At 43.4% G+C, this 16,845-nt stretch overlaps 1 protein-coding gene across 1 annotated transcript in view; it reads left to right on the top strand.

Annotated features, from left to right (window-relative positions):
* The window catches only part of LOC135400027 (uncharacterized), a 50,019-nt gene that overhangs the window by 2,068 nt on the left and 31,106 nt on the right, over positions 1 to 16,845 (top strand). Inside the window, exons 2-6 of the mRNA XM_064631772.1 lie at positions 94 to 120; positions 1,670 to 1,696; positions 3,513 to 3,548; positions 3,613 to 3,642; positions 3,755 to 3,781. Coding sequence (XP_064487842.1) covers positions 3,536 to 3,548; positions 3,613 to 3,642; positions 3,755 to 3,781 — 70 coding nt within the window. The 5' untranslated portion in view covers positions 94 to 120; positions 1,670 to 1,696; positions 3,513 to 3,535. The remainder of the gene's footprint in view (positions 1 to 93; positions 121 to 1,669; positions 1,697 to 3,512; positions 3,549 to 3,612; positions 3,643 to 3,754; positions 3,782 to 16,845) is intronic.

Genomic DNA, 16,845 nt, shown 5'->3' with positions numbered 1-16,845 from the left:
AAGAGCAGCTCTGGCCATGCTGCGCCAAAGTAACTGGGGTTATTGTATCAAGATGGACAAATGCCTGCATAACGCACATTTTTCTCTCAACAGATGTCGCACCAAGCTACCCACCATATGGTAAGGACGCATATAAAGCGTACCAAATGAACCGAAAGGGTGATACCCCATTTAGTTGGGTAGAGGAAGGTGGGGCAAGATGAGACACAAATTTTCAATTGAACATGTAATTTTCATGTTTCATGTGTTCAAAAAAGAATCTAAAAACTAGCCATCGGCACAAGAGCTTCTGACCTGTGAATGCAGAAGGAACACAGCCGGCCTAAAATACACGCGTAACAAGAAATTCAAAAATGCAGATTGTCTTAATCTGCCCCAACCCTCGGGGCAAGACGAGACACGTCGTGATAATGAACTATACAAATTAGACTTTGCAATCCAAGCAGAGTAAGTAAAGCAAAGTAAGCCAAGATGTAAGTAAGTAAGTAAGTAAGGCAAGATGAAACACAAATATTCTATTGAACACGTAATTTTCATTTTTCGTAGCCATAGGCACATTCTTAGGGGTCTAGAGCTTCTGACCTGTAAATGCAGCCGGTCTAAAATAAACGCGTAACAAGAAATTCAAAAATGCAGATTGCCTCAATCGGCCCCAACCTTCGGGGCAAGATGAGACACATTGTGGTAATGAACTATACAAATTTGACTTTGCAATCCAAGCAGAGTAAGTAAAGCCCGTGGGCTCCAACACAAGCCACTTGAGCCCACCGCCCACATGATGTGCAATAAAACCATACAGAACCCGGCTATTTTGCTCCACCGCCCTTTGCAAGCAAGGCACCGCCAGTCTGATGTGTCGCTGGTCGCTTTTGCGCGCGCTTCTGCTTTGCTGCTCTCCAACTGGCTGCTCGCCACCTAGCGGACTCCAACAGAAACACTAAATGAATGACAGTAATAGCAGACGGCAGGTTATTTATACAATTTTGAGGCGTGTCTCGTGCAAGTAGGCATGAAGCAGTTTGATTTGTTCATCGGTGATCATTCTTTTCTCGGCCATTTTGAAGACGACGCGAGCGCCTCTACAGGTAGTTGGAGAGGCGAATCCAAGGAAACAGGAAAATTTGCTGGAAAATCCTAGGCGGTATGCAAACAAAAAACAATAAATATCTGAGGAACAAGCATAAAGCCAACTAATAGTTGACTTCTCCGTTTCTAAATTACATTAAACTGTCGCGTCTTTCCCCGTGCACATCATCGGATGCAATAATTTTTCTGTTCGACATAACCAAGAGTGCCCATATTTTGCATATGTCAAGATGAATTAATAAAGAACTAGGCTGTGAACTTACACTGACAGAATAAGCCTGCGAAACGCTGCTGCAGAGATGATAAGAAAAAGGACTGCAGAAAATCGCTCCTTTTTGGCGAGTCTTTACATTCCAGGCAGAAGTTTTCACTTAAGTTTTAACCATTATGCCGTACATAATAGGTACAAAATAGGCTCCGCCTACCGTTTTCAACAAATAAGGTGCGAGAACTTTGTCATTCGGGATGATAGTCGGCTAGGAGCGTTCTATGCGGTGAAGTTCATTTTTAAGAGTGCACTGTCTGTCCTATTCCACGTCTTGTTCTCTCAACTAAAGCGTAAATAATCACCGGTTCCTTCCAGGGCTCGATGGGACCAACAACGTAGCAAGTAAGCATTTTATCCAGCACGCCGCGATCAAGTGGACCGAAAATTGACTGAGACAGTGTGCCAACTGTGGCCCAAGTATTTCATTTAAGGAAATTATACCTTCCTCGTCACAAGTTCTTATTGTGTCCTAAAGAAATAAACAGTAAATCGTTTTAAGGAAGCGGTTTGGGGCACAATAGGAGGAAAACGGTATCCGAAAACAGAAGTCCACAGAACCGAATGTCATTTTCAACCATGTGTCGATATGTGCTTCTTATGCACGTGAATTAATATTGTTCGATTTCGGACTCAATATTTTTTACGAATGTTTGGGAACGGCTGCGCGATTGCAACAGTACCATTGATATCAATACCATTGATGCAACAATACAGTAGAGTGAGGATTATCGAAATTGTTAATTAACTGTTTTTTTCTTCATAGTTCACGATGTCAGTTCTCTTTATCCATTGTTCACCGTGTCAGCTCTGTTTATTCATTGCTTACGGTGTCAGTTCTGAATAGCAGGGTCATTGCGAGGCACGGCCTCGGAAAAAAGAAGAAAAAAACGCCAACGTTGGTCCACTGATATCCTTTTAGGGAAATTGATAAATTTAGGTTTCTATATATTTTACGTGTACTGTGCTGCGAAGTCTTTCCAAACCAAAATTGTCATTGGGGATCTGAGGACAGAGAGGCGCGGACAATTGCTTACCAATCCAGAGCTGGGACCGGACACCGTTGCTCACACCGTTCTATTTTATCATGAACCCACCTTGACAGTTTCATCAGTTTCAGTAATTTAGTTTTATCTTTTCCACTGTGTGAAACAGTGAACGATAATAAGCGCTGTATTTTTCAAACCACAGTTTTATTTTTTGAACCTTTTAGAAACGAATACATCTTCTGACAGCTGCCAAAAAAACAGCTTCGGTCTTCCCTTGGTGGAGGTAATGACTTCCATAACGCAAGACACTTGTGACAATGTTAGATGCTCTCAAAAAAACTTTTCCAGGTTCACCTGCCCAGTGAATTTCCATTTCTTGCAGGATTACGCTATGGAGTCATCCGACAGAATATATACGGATAACCTTCGCAGCGTCTCGCCACTTGCTGAAGAAAAAAACTAATTTCGTGGCCTCAAATTTTCACGAAGCGCGAAGTCAGGGTTCAAGTCTGTGGCTGGATTACTTAGCACTAAGCCCGATATTACCCTCACAGCATTTCGTAAAAGCAGCATTGATACGCATTATTTTTATGCGCTTTTGCAATTGTCAGGCACGCGAAAATTTCACTAGTTAAATCAGTCTGCTTCGCAACTATTAAATACATTTGTGGAAGTGAATGAACTACCAATAAATGCTCTCGATTATTACACTCATGATCGCCTTTAACGACATAACCCACTGATACCACCCGGACCCGCAGCAATGAATGTATGAAGTGCACATGTACGACTTATTTTACTATTAAGGAGCTTCAGGCATGCGCGACATGACGCAGAAATTTAATGTTTGCCACCTGTCACAGCAAAGTACGTTCTCCCGCGACAAACATTTTGCAATTATACTGTGCCACAAAGCGCAACACATAACTTGCGAAAATAACAGTTACATAAAGAACTTGGTGATCACTTGTCCGCCTTGAGCTTTCGCGCCTTGAGCTTTCGGACGTTGGGCAAATCTCCAGTGAGCAAATGTACCGGATCCGGGAACAGAGGATGTCCTTAAGTTTGAATGTATTTGCATACAAGGATGCAGCTAACTGTTGAAGCTGGAGGCTTGTGTGGGACACGTGGGTACAACCATACACTTGATGATGGACTTTACTCTCTTTTAGCACCTGCTGGAAATGAACCGATTATGGGGCAAAACGGTACGTTAAACACAAGCAAACCTTTTTCTTCTGGGTGATTAATGCCTCACGCTATTTAACGCAGTAAAAGCTACGGGTTCAACGCTTTCGAAACGTAAGCATATAAATCCAGTGTTGGGTTGTTAACCCAATTGCGGATTGGGTATGGATACTTGTGCACGTTCATGGTGGTCGTATTCTGCCTTTGCTTTCTTTCTTTCTTGCAGTGAAATGGGGGCGCAATCGATATGCAAGTAAGTTCGAATCCTAATCTCGGTCGTGTTTGTTCGCGCCCCAGTTCTATAAACTTTAAAATCAACAGTGACGGTGAATGCACTACGCCCTCTACAGACCCACAACGCAGTGCAGATATCCGTGGATATTTCATGTACACCTCGAAGCAGAGTTAACTTGAACGCGCCTGCGACCTGCGGACCGGGAAGAGAGCCACCCTAGCGGCGCTTACGAGAAATAAAGGGATAGAGTGTTTCGACTATGCCAGTTGTACTGCGGGGGTGTCCGCCATGCTATGAGCTGTTGACTCGGCAACGCATTACCGTCAGCTGTTGTTATCATCGCGACATTTGTTTGGTTTTGCGGCGATTATATAGAGGTGTATGCTGGCTGATATCGCAAGGATGCGATGCCGCTATCTCATTGATACACGAGAAGGTGGCCGCGTTCTCTGAGTGGGGCATTTTCAGCATTGTGATGAAAGAAATGAGGCTGCGCGGACTCTAGTGGCAAATTTGTTGGATTCGCAATGAATCAGGAAAAAACTGAGCTAACCTGTGATGATTGCAATCAGTGCTAGCCAACTCGATCTGTCGCGCATCGCTGCGATATCCTATCAATGGGATAACAGCAGCGCATCCTTGTGATATCGGCCAGCATACACCTCTACATAATCGCCACACCCAAACAAATGTCGCTGTGATAATAACAGCTGATGGTAATGCAATACCGAGTCAACAGCTCATGACAGCCGAAACACTCTTTCCCCTCATTTAGCCTAAATGCCGCTAGGGTGGCTCTCTTCCCGCTCCGCAGGTCGGAGGCGCGTTCAAGTTAACTCTGCTTCGAGCTGTACCATTATATTTGGACATGTTGCGGATATTGCGTTAGGTATGTAAAGGGGCGTCCTCACGGCATATTGAGGACACACCTTAATAATGTACGTTCAAGGGACTGAAAAAAAAAGTCTACTGGAAGACGTCCGACAGACATCTACTGAGATATACGCGGACGATGGAAGGATGCTCTGTGGACATTTTTATGGGGTGATTTATTCAAGCTGACAAGAAATGAGCAGCTGAAATAGACAGCGATAATCCGAAAGAAGGAGAAGAAATTATTTAAATTATTTAAGCAAGACAAGCAAATGTTAATATCGAAGTATAACTACTAAAATAATGAAAAAGTTACACATACGTGAAGCATGGCCCGCGGAGGGGATACAGAGCAGTGTACACATTGTAGCTGCCAGCTCTCAGGCTTGCAGCTTCGCGGCTCATTGCATCAACATCTATTTTTCACAATTTCAAAAGCAGTTTTCGCCACTTCAAACTCTTTGTTGCAGTTAAACATGCTCCTCTGCCATATCATTTGATATCAGCAGTTTTAACGGCAAGAAACTTGTGATTTTACATCGACACTTCAAATGTAACTTATGCATAATCACCATTCCTTTTAGCTTGATCATGCTCCTAACGCAGGTTGATTGATACAAACATGCTTTAGAACAAAGTTACAGTGCGTAACGTAGAAATCCCGTATTGGAAACAATCAAAATGGGGGCGTTGTGAAGTGCATGCAGTTGAGGCGCTGCTCCCTAGACGTACAACAACGAAGGGGCCATCCATTGCAAGACCAGCTAACCGCGATTCCAGCCGCTGCGATGTTGTGCGTCATGACGCCCTCTGGAGAGCAGCGGTTCAACAGCCCTTCGCAACACCACTATTTTGATTGTTTAAAATATCCGATTCGTACTTTCGCGTTATAAATGTGCGCTACGATATTCAATATGATCAGTCGATCAGTATAGCTTAATGATCAGTCGATTGGGGCCTTCAGTCGACATACCCGTCCATGTAAGTGCAGCTAAGGACGGGATCTTGAGGTCTTTGACGTCCCAAAGCGCTTCCCAAGGGCGCGTCGCAACTGTGGGGCGCAAACGATTGTTAGGGTTATTGACAAGCGTAGTGACGACCCCTTATTTCTCTAGGGCCCCAAAGCGTTTGAGAACTGTTTTAAAATTCCCCTAACTAAATGCCATAATTCCGTGACGCGGTAGCGCAGCGTGACGGGGTTTCGACGGAGATTTACCCATTACGACCCATTAATCTACATTTCAACCAGGATTCCGTGTAATGTTGGGGATTGGATTCACAACCCCTTTAAGCATTCCTTCATTCTGTAGCTTTTTAATGGTGTCAACTTCCGATGAAGCAACGTGGTCCCAGTTTCGTGTGATGAAACTTATTCCAATTAGGATAAGTGTAGCCGTTTATGTTTGAAGAATCTCACTTCATTTGATTTATTTTACCTTAAAGGAGTACAGAAGGCCATCCAAAAAAAATTCAGATTAAGACATCTGATGAAAGTGTGTGTGTCATTATACCGAATAGCGCGAAAGGTTTTGATGTGTGCAATTTGTTTCCCAGAAAAAAACTCACATAAACATAGCTCCGCGCCTTCACCCTTAACTCGCCACTCCAGCTATAACGAGGATGAGGAGGTATGATGGCACGTCACCGATGACGGCATAAGGAGACTCGTTCCGGTTTGCCGATCAGTGGGGGTCAGCGCATTGTCCCTTTGCCGCCGTAAACCTGTTTTGCCAGTTTTCCCGGAGAATTGGGGATAGAAGGAGCGGCCGAAGCATTACCGAGCAAGGAGAAAGGCTTTATCAGAACCCCGAACAGCCGAATAGCAGACGACAGCGGAGTAGCAGACAACATTTTTCTAGGCCAATCAGCGAGCGTTCCCCTTATAGCGTCAGCGCGAGGTTCCAGGCAGATCACAGGCTGGTACTGCTCTTCACCACTGTTGCGCACGGTCGCTTTTTGCGGCGTATTTTAAATTCAATTTCTCCGATAATTATGACTGTGGTGTAAATTACTTCGCATGGTGCATCTTACTGGCAAACTTAACAGTTTTATAAGAAGAAAACTGGGTGTTAAAAATGACTTCTGTGCTACTTTAAAGGCCCTGGAAGGACATTACGTTAGGGGGAAGAAACACTGAAAACAAACTTTAAAAGAAACGTACATGCTCAAAGAAACATTCCTTCACAAACATCGTGAAATTGGCGTAAATCTGATATTGAAACATCTTCTACTGGCAAGTGGGTTCATTCAGAAATGCCCAACTGCAATGTCGAGAATTTGTAGGCATCAGTATGACAGAACATTTCCTGAAATTTATAGGGCTGGTCAAGTCGACTTGATAAAAAATGTGCCGGTATGACGTAAGAAGAACTAGAATTATAAAGCTCGTACAAGAGAACGAGCCGAGATATCTTACGCCTTACAGACAACAAAGGAATTTTGTACTGAGCCTTTACTTGAGTTATGCTCACAGTAGACCTTCCTGCATTATTTTGTATACGCCCATGCACGTTTATGACATAATTTTGATCAGGGTTCCAAACAACTGAAGCAAACTCGAGTTTAGAGAGTACAAAGGAATTAATGCCAAAAGTTCAAACATCAGCCGATGCCAAGTACATACGTTTTAAGCATAGGTGGGAAATTTACTTTTATTTTGTAGTGCACTACCGTTACTCACTACTTTTTCAAAAAGTAACGCGTTACGTTATTCGTTACTGTTGCGATAGTAGGTAACGCGTTACTAACGCCGTTATTTCTGATAAGTAATGCCGTTACTTTTGCATTACTTCGCTAGTTGTCCTTATAATATGTACCATATTCGGTTGAGTCACACAAGTGCGTTCCGCAGATCAATACACGCAATGTTGTGCACGAACAAGGGTCACGCATGAACAAAACTTACATGCATGATTTATTGCAACGCAGAAGTAGTTGACGCTCAAAATTTTCATCTGTGTGGCAGTGGCTGAGCAGAGTCCTAATGACACGTGCGTGCTGCTTGTGAAGGTTGATAGAGACGGTGACCTTTTATCTCACACAGTATAAATCCAAACAGCGAATTCCTTGGTACTTTGTTACTTGTTCAGACGGTAGAGGATATTTTTCTGTCGCTTTTACCCCATTCGTCCGAAAAATACCAAAGGGAGTGAAAAATAGAGGTGGTAAACAAAGGTGACATCTCAACCAGGGTAGGTCAATAGTCCTTTTGCGTTCTTCGCGGGTGCGGATGTGACCTTCTTGTCATTGTTGAAGATGAATAGAAAAAATAGGAGATTTTCCCGGAGTCTACAGGCACGGTCCTCGCTCAAGCTTTCAAGTTTAGACGATGCAGCAATGTTCCCAAACACGCAGTAACGCATAACGCCGTTACGCGTTAGTTAGTAAAAATGTAATGACGTTACGTTACTCATTACTTTTCTCCCAAATGTAATGCGTTACCATATTCCACTACCCGAATGTAACGCGTTACCGGTAACGCACTACTTTGTAACGCGTTACTCCCCACCTATGGTTTTAAGAAACCTAAAGTACGGGATGCTTTGCAGCACAGCTGCTCTATGTGAAATTTCTAAGAAAAATCGTCTGATATATAGACACCCAAGTATTTGTATTGCTTGACACTTTCAAGTACATTTCCTCGAAACATACAACTGACACATAACAGACGGGCTTTTTCGCTCTTGCTGAGGACATAACTTTTGTTTTCTGACTTCCATCTGCCATGGTCTACACTTACCTCCAAAGCTTCAAGGTTACGTTGCAAGTTATTACAATCTGTATCGATATCCACAATTTGATAAATTTGTGTATAATCTGGCCCTACAATCAGGATACTGTGGCAAATCATTAGTATAAACAAAAAAAGAAGGGGACGTATTACAGACCCTTAAAGAACACCAGATAACACAACAGACGAATCACTAATTGCATTGCCCCGTTTACCACATTGTGATCTCATGCTTAAGAAATCCGATATCCATTCAATGACAACAGAATGAATCTTAGGCAACTGTAACTTACTAATTAGTCGTCTATGTTGTACATGATCAAACGCGTTTTTGAAATCAACATATATTGCGTCAATCTGTAAACCATTATTCGTTGCTTCAAAGAAATCTGTTGTAAGTTCTGCGCATGAAAAATTTCTTCTAAAACCATGTTGCTGACTAGATATGATATCGTAGCTATCCAGATGGTTCATGATGTGAGCACCGAATGTGTTCCAATATGTGACTGCAATTCGGACGCGATCTACGATAACGACAATGAGGCAAGCAAGTGATAACGCTCTAGAAAGAAGGTATCATAGGCTAATCTAAGCAGTCGGCGACTCCATAAGAGAGATTACTTTCAGCCCAAATTCACAGGTGCAATAGCGCTTTCGTACATTCGTTTGCTTTTGTGAAACTATAAAATATCTATCGCACAACGTAGGCTACATCATCGGTGCTCCGCCATCCGAAATCACATTGGTCAAAGGTAAGCTGTTGCAGAATCCTAGTTACGTCAACTACGCCATTATGTCAGTTGAAGCGAGAATGGTTCCTATAGATAATATAACTTAATTATCGTTTGGTGCAACCGCAGATCCAGTGCAAGTATAGGGCCACTGGCCAACATCTCAAAACTTTTCAGAATGCTTTCGTTTCCTCGCGATTGTCGTAAAGAGGTTGACATTTCGATATGTGCGGTTTATTACATCATGCCCAAGATATACTGTACGCCAGAGTATATATACTAAGCAGAATTGTTTGCCTACGTGTTGCGTACCTGACAAGATAAACCCTCACACAAACTTTGGCGTCGACCTCATGGGTGAGCACATCGTCCATTCCTATTGGTTCCCGTGAGCACGTAACATCTCCCGCGGCCGCCTCACTGGTGGAGATGCCTGCCGTGGAGCCGGACGAGGTTCGGTACTCGCGGTGCCGATTTTCTATGCGTGTATTGCCCGCTTTGCTGCAAGACTTGGCGTGCAGGTTCACATCGTTGCAAAGAACTGTCGTTCACATTAATATTTGACATAAGTGCGTATTACTGGAACAGTAGTATAAAGTACTGATAGTTTGACAGCGCACGTGGCTGCTCTGAATAATGTTTAATCACACATATAACGCTCAAGAATTCACGAAATCCCATTTTCTGCTCGGTTGGTTTAAGCAAAATAGATGTTCCCATGCGTTTTCTGGAACGCAGCTCCTCTGTTTTATGTAATCGGTTTTATCACGCTAACAGTTCAAAACTATTTCAAAAATATCAATAGAAAAATAACGGTATTTCATTAGGTGGATAACACAAATGGGAGCAGTGACTCGACTTCTATGTTTTCGCAGCAAATGGTTTTAGACTCTGTCGAACATACTATCGATAGCTGATGCTATCGATATTTTTGAGCAAAACTATCGATAGTCAAACGAGTGGTCGTCACAGACATCGATAGTGCTATCGATACTGTTTGCATGACTATTGTCCATCACTTGGAGGGGATTGAACGCTTTGCCCCCATCCACGAAGCACTTTGCCCCTCCCCCTTGAAAAAAATCGTGGGAACGCGCATGATCCGTACACAGTACTAACGCATACAAGCACGGATAGAAATACGCAGACATGCAGACACAAAAGGAAAGTTAGGTAGCGAGCGAGCTGGTGGTGACGATGGTACAGACACAGTTTTTGACGGATTTTGACCCACGCGCCGGCCGTTACGAGCCACTGTAGATAGCGTAAGAACACAGGGGTGAATGTATTCTGCCAGTGTAAATTACGTATAACGGCGCTTGTTACGCGACATGGTAGCTTTTCTGAAGTGTGAAGCGCCGTTGTCGTTATCATGTTTTTGGGCGGAGCGGGTGCAGCACTACCAGGCCTCATTTGCAAATCTACGCGCGCTTTGTACTGCTGGGATGTCGTATAACACTAATTACTGAGGTCAAAAGAAGGAACAAAATGGCGCACAGCGACGGCGTTGTTTATAAACAGTTTGGTCGCTGATCATGGGCGGAACTGTTTTGATGGTGACGTATATGTTGACGTTTGGAATGACGAGTGATCAGGACCCGTTCAGTACGCATCGTGTTCGCCCCAAACGCTATTAGGGAAGTTTAGTGAATCGTTTCACCCCGAAACTGTTCGCGAACGGTTTTTCCCCTGCCCAATCAGAGGATTCCATTCTGAGTCAGTCCCTCTTCTCATTGGCCCGCCGCGAAACCGTTCGTGAACCGTTTGACTGAAAACGATTCACTAGAACGACCTGTCTACGACACGTTACGGGCAGGGCAGCGGGCACAACTGCTTCATGAAGTCTGAAACGGTGCTACACGCTATAGAGTTCATTAGCGTGGCTCCTAAGACTAGCGAGTTTTAGTAGGCCGTTGATAACGTCACCGTCAAGTTACCGTACCTACCGGAGCCAATAGGGAGTTTTAGTGAATCGTTCTCAGTCAAACGGTTCGCGAACGGTCTTGCCACGAACCAATCAGATGATTACGTCTGAGTCACTTGCCCTTCTCATTGGTCATCCTCGAAATCGTTCGCGAACCGTTTGAAGAAAAACCATTCACGAAAACTCGCTATTGACAGCGTGCGTGACTCTGAATCTTATATGTTGATTGGGTTAGGTTGGGTTGTTAGGGTTACGTTGATAACTTGGCTTCCGAAGTACCGTATGTACCGCGCCTTATCAACGGATAAGTTTCTGAGTCATCCACGCTGTCATTGATCACGGTAGGTATGGTAGCTTCACCGTGAAGCTACCATACCTACCGGGATCAATGATACCGTGAAGCCTTCACGGTGACGCTACCAACGGCCTGCTAATACCCCTGTCACACGGCAAATTGAATGTCATTCCCAGAAAATGACATTCACACTGAATGACATTCGTTCCGTGCCACACGGTGAAACCAAATGGTAACACGTGCGAATGACATTCGCCAAGTGAATATGTTGCAGGAACTCATTCACTTTTTCCCCTCGCACCGTGCTGCGTACACTCGTCAGTGGAGAGGTAGCAAAAACAACAACGGTAAACCGTTAGAAGAAATTAGGTACGAATTAAAAGTTGTACTGCAATATTTTATCACGAATTAATAACTTCTGACAACAAGCGAGGAAGGCTTAACACTCTTTTTCGGAGGACTACCCTCGTTGCCAGTCGCCATGTTGTCAGGTGTGGTTCAGATATAGGCTTCTTATTTGTCTTTATTTGTGATACTTGGCAAACTGAGTCTTGTTTTGTGAAATAATCTAATGTTTCTGTAGTTTCGAGAAAAAGAAATAAAAATATATCGAATGTAGCTGGTAGCTGAAAAAAAATAGAAGCAGACAACGAAGGTGTAGGAAGTAAGGAAAAAGGGGGAAGTTATTTATTTACAGGTGGAAAGTTAAGGGGGTACGACGTTGCGGCAGAAGCTCCGCCTTCGTCAGGGCTAAAGGGTGACAATGGTTGCTTGGAGGTTTTGCACATGTCAAAAATGACATCAGAATCTGGGGGGCCCCGCTTCGAATATACCTGTATATAGTTTCACATGTTCGGCTTTGGTGTCTTAATCATCGACAGCGACAGTGACAGTGACGTCATTTGCGAATAGGAAGTTTTAGGAAATCGTAAGCGCTCCCCGATTCCGTATCGCTGTCAGTCAATCAGATATGGGCAGCTGTCAGCCGCTACGAAGGAATCGGGCGATTGACTTATCATGTTTTCCCTAACGTTATCGTGAAACTTCTACAGTTTCCTAAAACTCCCTGTTGACATTCCTTTTCTTCGTGTAGCTCGATGCAATAACACCCCTGTCACACGACAAACTGAATGGCATTCCCAGCGAATGACCGTCGCACCGAATGTCATTCGTTTGTCTACATCGAGCTACACGATGAAACGGATTGTCATTCGCAAATGATGTCACTGCCGATAATTAAGACACCATGGCCGAAGATACGAAGCATTATACAGGTACATTTGTTATATTTTTATTTCGTTTTCTCCAAAATAGCGAAACATTAGATTATTATTAAATATATTATATTAAATATTATTAAATGCTTGTCATTATGGCGATAAAGACGCAGTGTCTGGCCCATCCAATGACACGACCGCAATCGTGTTTACGAGTTTAGGAGAAAACGAGAAGTGATATCAAACACTCGCTCGCGGGTGTTCCTTATCTTGCGACTCCCCCGCCACCAATAGAAGCGGATGAACACGAATTTGAGCGCCGGATAGTTCAGCGAAAGAGCACGTTCCTGCACTGGTCCGCGCAAGGAATTTGTAAACCGAAACCAGTTAATTTCTCGAAAAATATCACTAAAAGTCGAAGCTATTTCTTTACTGGTTTGACACTGTCTCAGAGGTGAAGTGAAACAGAAAAGTCGGAATGTTTATTTAATGAACGAGTGCATGCAAATGAGAAACTGGGGCGGCCAGTTTGTGGCCGGCACATCAAGGACGCTAACCGACAAAAAAAAAAACAAACGATAATAATAATAAAATAAAAGCTATCCCGATAGCTCTCGATAGTATCCCGATGGCGACTCGCGAGTTTCGTGGCACTGTCAGTTGAGAGTTTTAGTGTATCGCACACTATCGTCTTTGCGAACGTAGGGAATAGCGTTGGTGGCAGCATAAAAAGAGCTTCGCGCAGTGCGCAGAACCCCCACGCTATTCCTTACGTACGCAAAGGCGATAGGCGATAGCATACGGTGCACTAAAACTCTCGACTGACAGTGCCCCGAAACTGGCGAGTTCCTTTGCGGGATAAACTGAGGCGCTTCACGAGCTTTACGTCATCGGACGTCAGGAAACGTTAGAAATTTCACGTCACGACGACATCCAAGGTATATTTAAACAGGTAGCGTAACTCCCATAGGCCCCTGTGTCTTCAGAATGACGCCATGACAGAGACGGTCAGCGCCATCCATCCGTTGTGCGGACTACTACGATTGTAAATAAATGACGTCAGAGACGACGTCACTAGTATGAATAATAAGTAGTGCATAATTATCCATGCACGTTTACATTGGCCCGGCCCACTTCGCTTGCCGTGTATTCACTTTTCCGCGCCCAGTCAACAATACCAGACGAGAACACAGAAAAATAAATGAATTATATCAATCCCAAATACATACAGTTATCACAGATTTTGAAAACTCCATACAGAAACGCATCGTGATGACCATAGAGAAATTAGGAAGGCTCACACAAGGCCCATTTCTCACCTAGAGCTACACGTACACCTAGTGATTAGACGCTTGCATTTATTCAATAAGTGGCCGTTATAGGCCCATTGCAACAAAACACGACATCGTTGGTACACAGTTGGTTCCTGCTAACACTCACACCATCATGGCCGCTCGTGGCTTCCGGCTCAACTAATGTGGTTAGTCCCTGAATCTTGCTCGTCCCACCCTTGTCGATTTCAAATGGAATTACGCAGAAGCCTATCTGCATCACACTTGGCAACATGGCGACTGGGAACGAGGGTAGTTCTCGGAAAAACAGCCTTCAAACCTTCCTTCGTGTCAAAAGTTATTGAATTCGTGGTACGATATTGGATTACAACTTTTCATTCGTGTTTGATTTCTGCAAACGGTTTATCGTTGTTGTTTTTCGCTACCTTACTACTACGAGGGCACGCAATCGGTGCGAGAGGGAGAAGCGAATGAGTTTGCTGAACTCGAACAAGTCATTCGCATATATTGCCGTTTGGTTTCACCGTGTGACACGGAATGAATGTCAGTCAGTGCGGATGTCATTCGCTGGGAATGCCATTCATTTTGCCGTGTCACTGGGTTATAATACTCTCTATTAATTCAGCGTCAAACATTTTTTCCTGTCTGCTCTGATCTATCTCTGCAGGGCATGTACTATTCTGGTTGTCTTAATCACGGCTCTCGTAGTCATCGGCTTACTGATTACAGTTTTCATCGTAGTTTACCCAGTTTTGTTCGGTAAGTTTTTGTATTCGTAAGTATAGTAAAAGTAACTACCAGGGATGGCAGTATATCAAGGTCGTGACAACACTAGAATGGCTGACGAAGCTATGGCGAAGTAGTGCGCTAACCAAAACAGAAACTACGTAAGATGTACTTTACTGCGAACAACTGAATACGAGGTTTTTGATAGCGTCCTGCGACAAGCCAGTACTTTTTTTTTTCACGGTTAAAAATTTATAAATTCATTAACTAACCAGCGACAATACAAGAAAAACGTTTCCTTGCGCAAGACGACTGCCAATCAAATCCCGTTGGTTTCACCCTCATATAATGCACCGTTCTTTTTTAGGCTTTTCGTTTCGTAAAAAAAAAAAAGAAGCTTGGTTCATTTTATGGGAAGCACCGTGTATACTTCTAAGTAGGTAACCATAATTTGTTGGATAGCCCCAGATCCTTAGCTCCTCGGAATCTTAGTCGGTAACGTGTTGGTTTGCTAATTTCAAGATCGCGGGTTCAAACCCAGCCGAGGACGGTAGCAATGTGGGGGAGGTAAACATTATCTTCCAGCACCGTGTGCACTTCCAGCACGTCGAGAGAACCCCAGATGGTCAAAATTATCAAGAGTCCTACCCTGCGGCACGTGCAACATGTCGCCACACTATACACTCTTAAAAATGAACTTCACTGCAAAGCACGCTCCTAGCCAACCATAACCTCTAATGATACCGTTATCTGCCGTGATTTGCTGAAAACGGGAGGCGTACGCCTTTTTTGTGACAATTATGAACAGCATAAGTGTCACAGAAAGGCGTACGCCTCCCGTTTTTAACAAATCAGGGCAGATAACGATATCATTCGAGACTATGGGTGGCTAGGAGCGTGCTATGCGGTGAAGTTCATTTTTAAGAGTGTAGGCAGAAAAACCTTACGTGTAACATCACAGTACCATTATTAGATTCGCCACACCCTAGACACCCTGCATGCGCACAGGGATGGGCAGTATTTAAATACAGTCAAGAGAACTGCATTTATATTTTTATTGAAATACTGTTTCTGATTATTTATTTGCTTAATACTTTGCAAGTACGTCTAAATACCAGTGATGGCCACTAACTACTTCTACAGTAGTTTAACTATAACTACTAACTACTTTGTGATTGAGTAGTTTAACTAGTAGTTCAACTACTTTTCAGGGCAGTAGTTAAAACTACTTTTTTAACTACTGCAATGTAGTTTAACTACATCTATAACTACTTAGCGTTGTCCACCAACACCAATCCCTTGTAGTGTTCTTGGACACCTAAATATGAATCACAAGCAATAATAAACTTTGGCTCAAGCCATTGCTACGATCGTCAAATACATAGCTTGCGGCGGGATTCTCTTTGTGCGTACGCGATAAACTAAGGTGCAGAGTTATTTCACAGCAAATGAGACAAGCATTAAAAGTGAAGATTTAGTACACATGCACGACACAATTGCTCTGCACCTCCGTTCTCATCAAACAAGTATCTCAAGGTAACAGTCGGAAGCACAATCGTGCCGTAAAGCTTGCGGCAAAATCAGAAGTAGTTGGCGCCTTCAGTAACTTAACTACTGTAGTTAACTACTTAAAATAGTAGTTTAACTAGTAGTTGCCACTACATCTCTGCAAGCAGTTGATAACTACTTTTTAACTACAATCAGGTAGTTTAACTAGTAGTTTAACTACATGTAGTTAACTACTGGCCATCACTGCTAAATACATCAAATGCGCATATTTCAAAATTGCACAGCTGCATACTGTCGTGACTGTAGCTTTGCTGAGAGTCTAGAGGTTATTCACCGGGTTAGGTGGATTAGCACAGTTTTAGAGGTTTCTTTCGGGCACACATGGATATTGCACTTGTGTCAGCAATCGAATGGCATCAACGTAACTCATTTCTACCAATGCTGTACTCAGTGCCAAATATGAACCTTTGGCTCTGAAACACTAGAAATGCTCCAGGACCGATGTCTAGATTTTGCAGGACCTTCTGGATGTGCATATTGTGCTACAGATGGTCCGGTGAGGTTCGTTTCTTTCACGAACCAAACATCTCTGATCAAACAGGTGCTGCATGGACGACATAATCGTCTAATTGAATCATTTCATCATTAAAATCACCGTGATGAGGGAGCCTTGTTACTTCGCAACGGTCTGCATGAATGCTTATTTAAAGGAGCACGGAAAGTGGGGCGAAAAAAAGTTCTCTCCTTGACCGCGTTCAGATGTGTCGCCACTGTATTATATTTTT

This window comes from Ornithodoros turicata, chromosome 1, assembly GCF_037126465.1.
Source record: "Ornithodoros turicata isolate Travis chromosome 1, ASM3712646v1, whole genome shotgun sequence".
Classification (NCBI taxonomy): domain Eukaryota; kingdom Metazoa; phylum Arthropoda; class Arachnida; order Ixodida; family Argasidae; genus Ornithodoros; species Ornithodoros turicata.
This window is presented reverse-complemented; position numbering and strand designations above follow the sequence as displayed.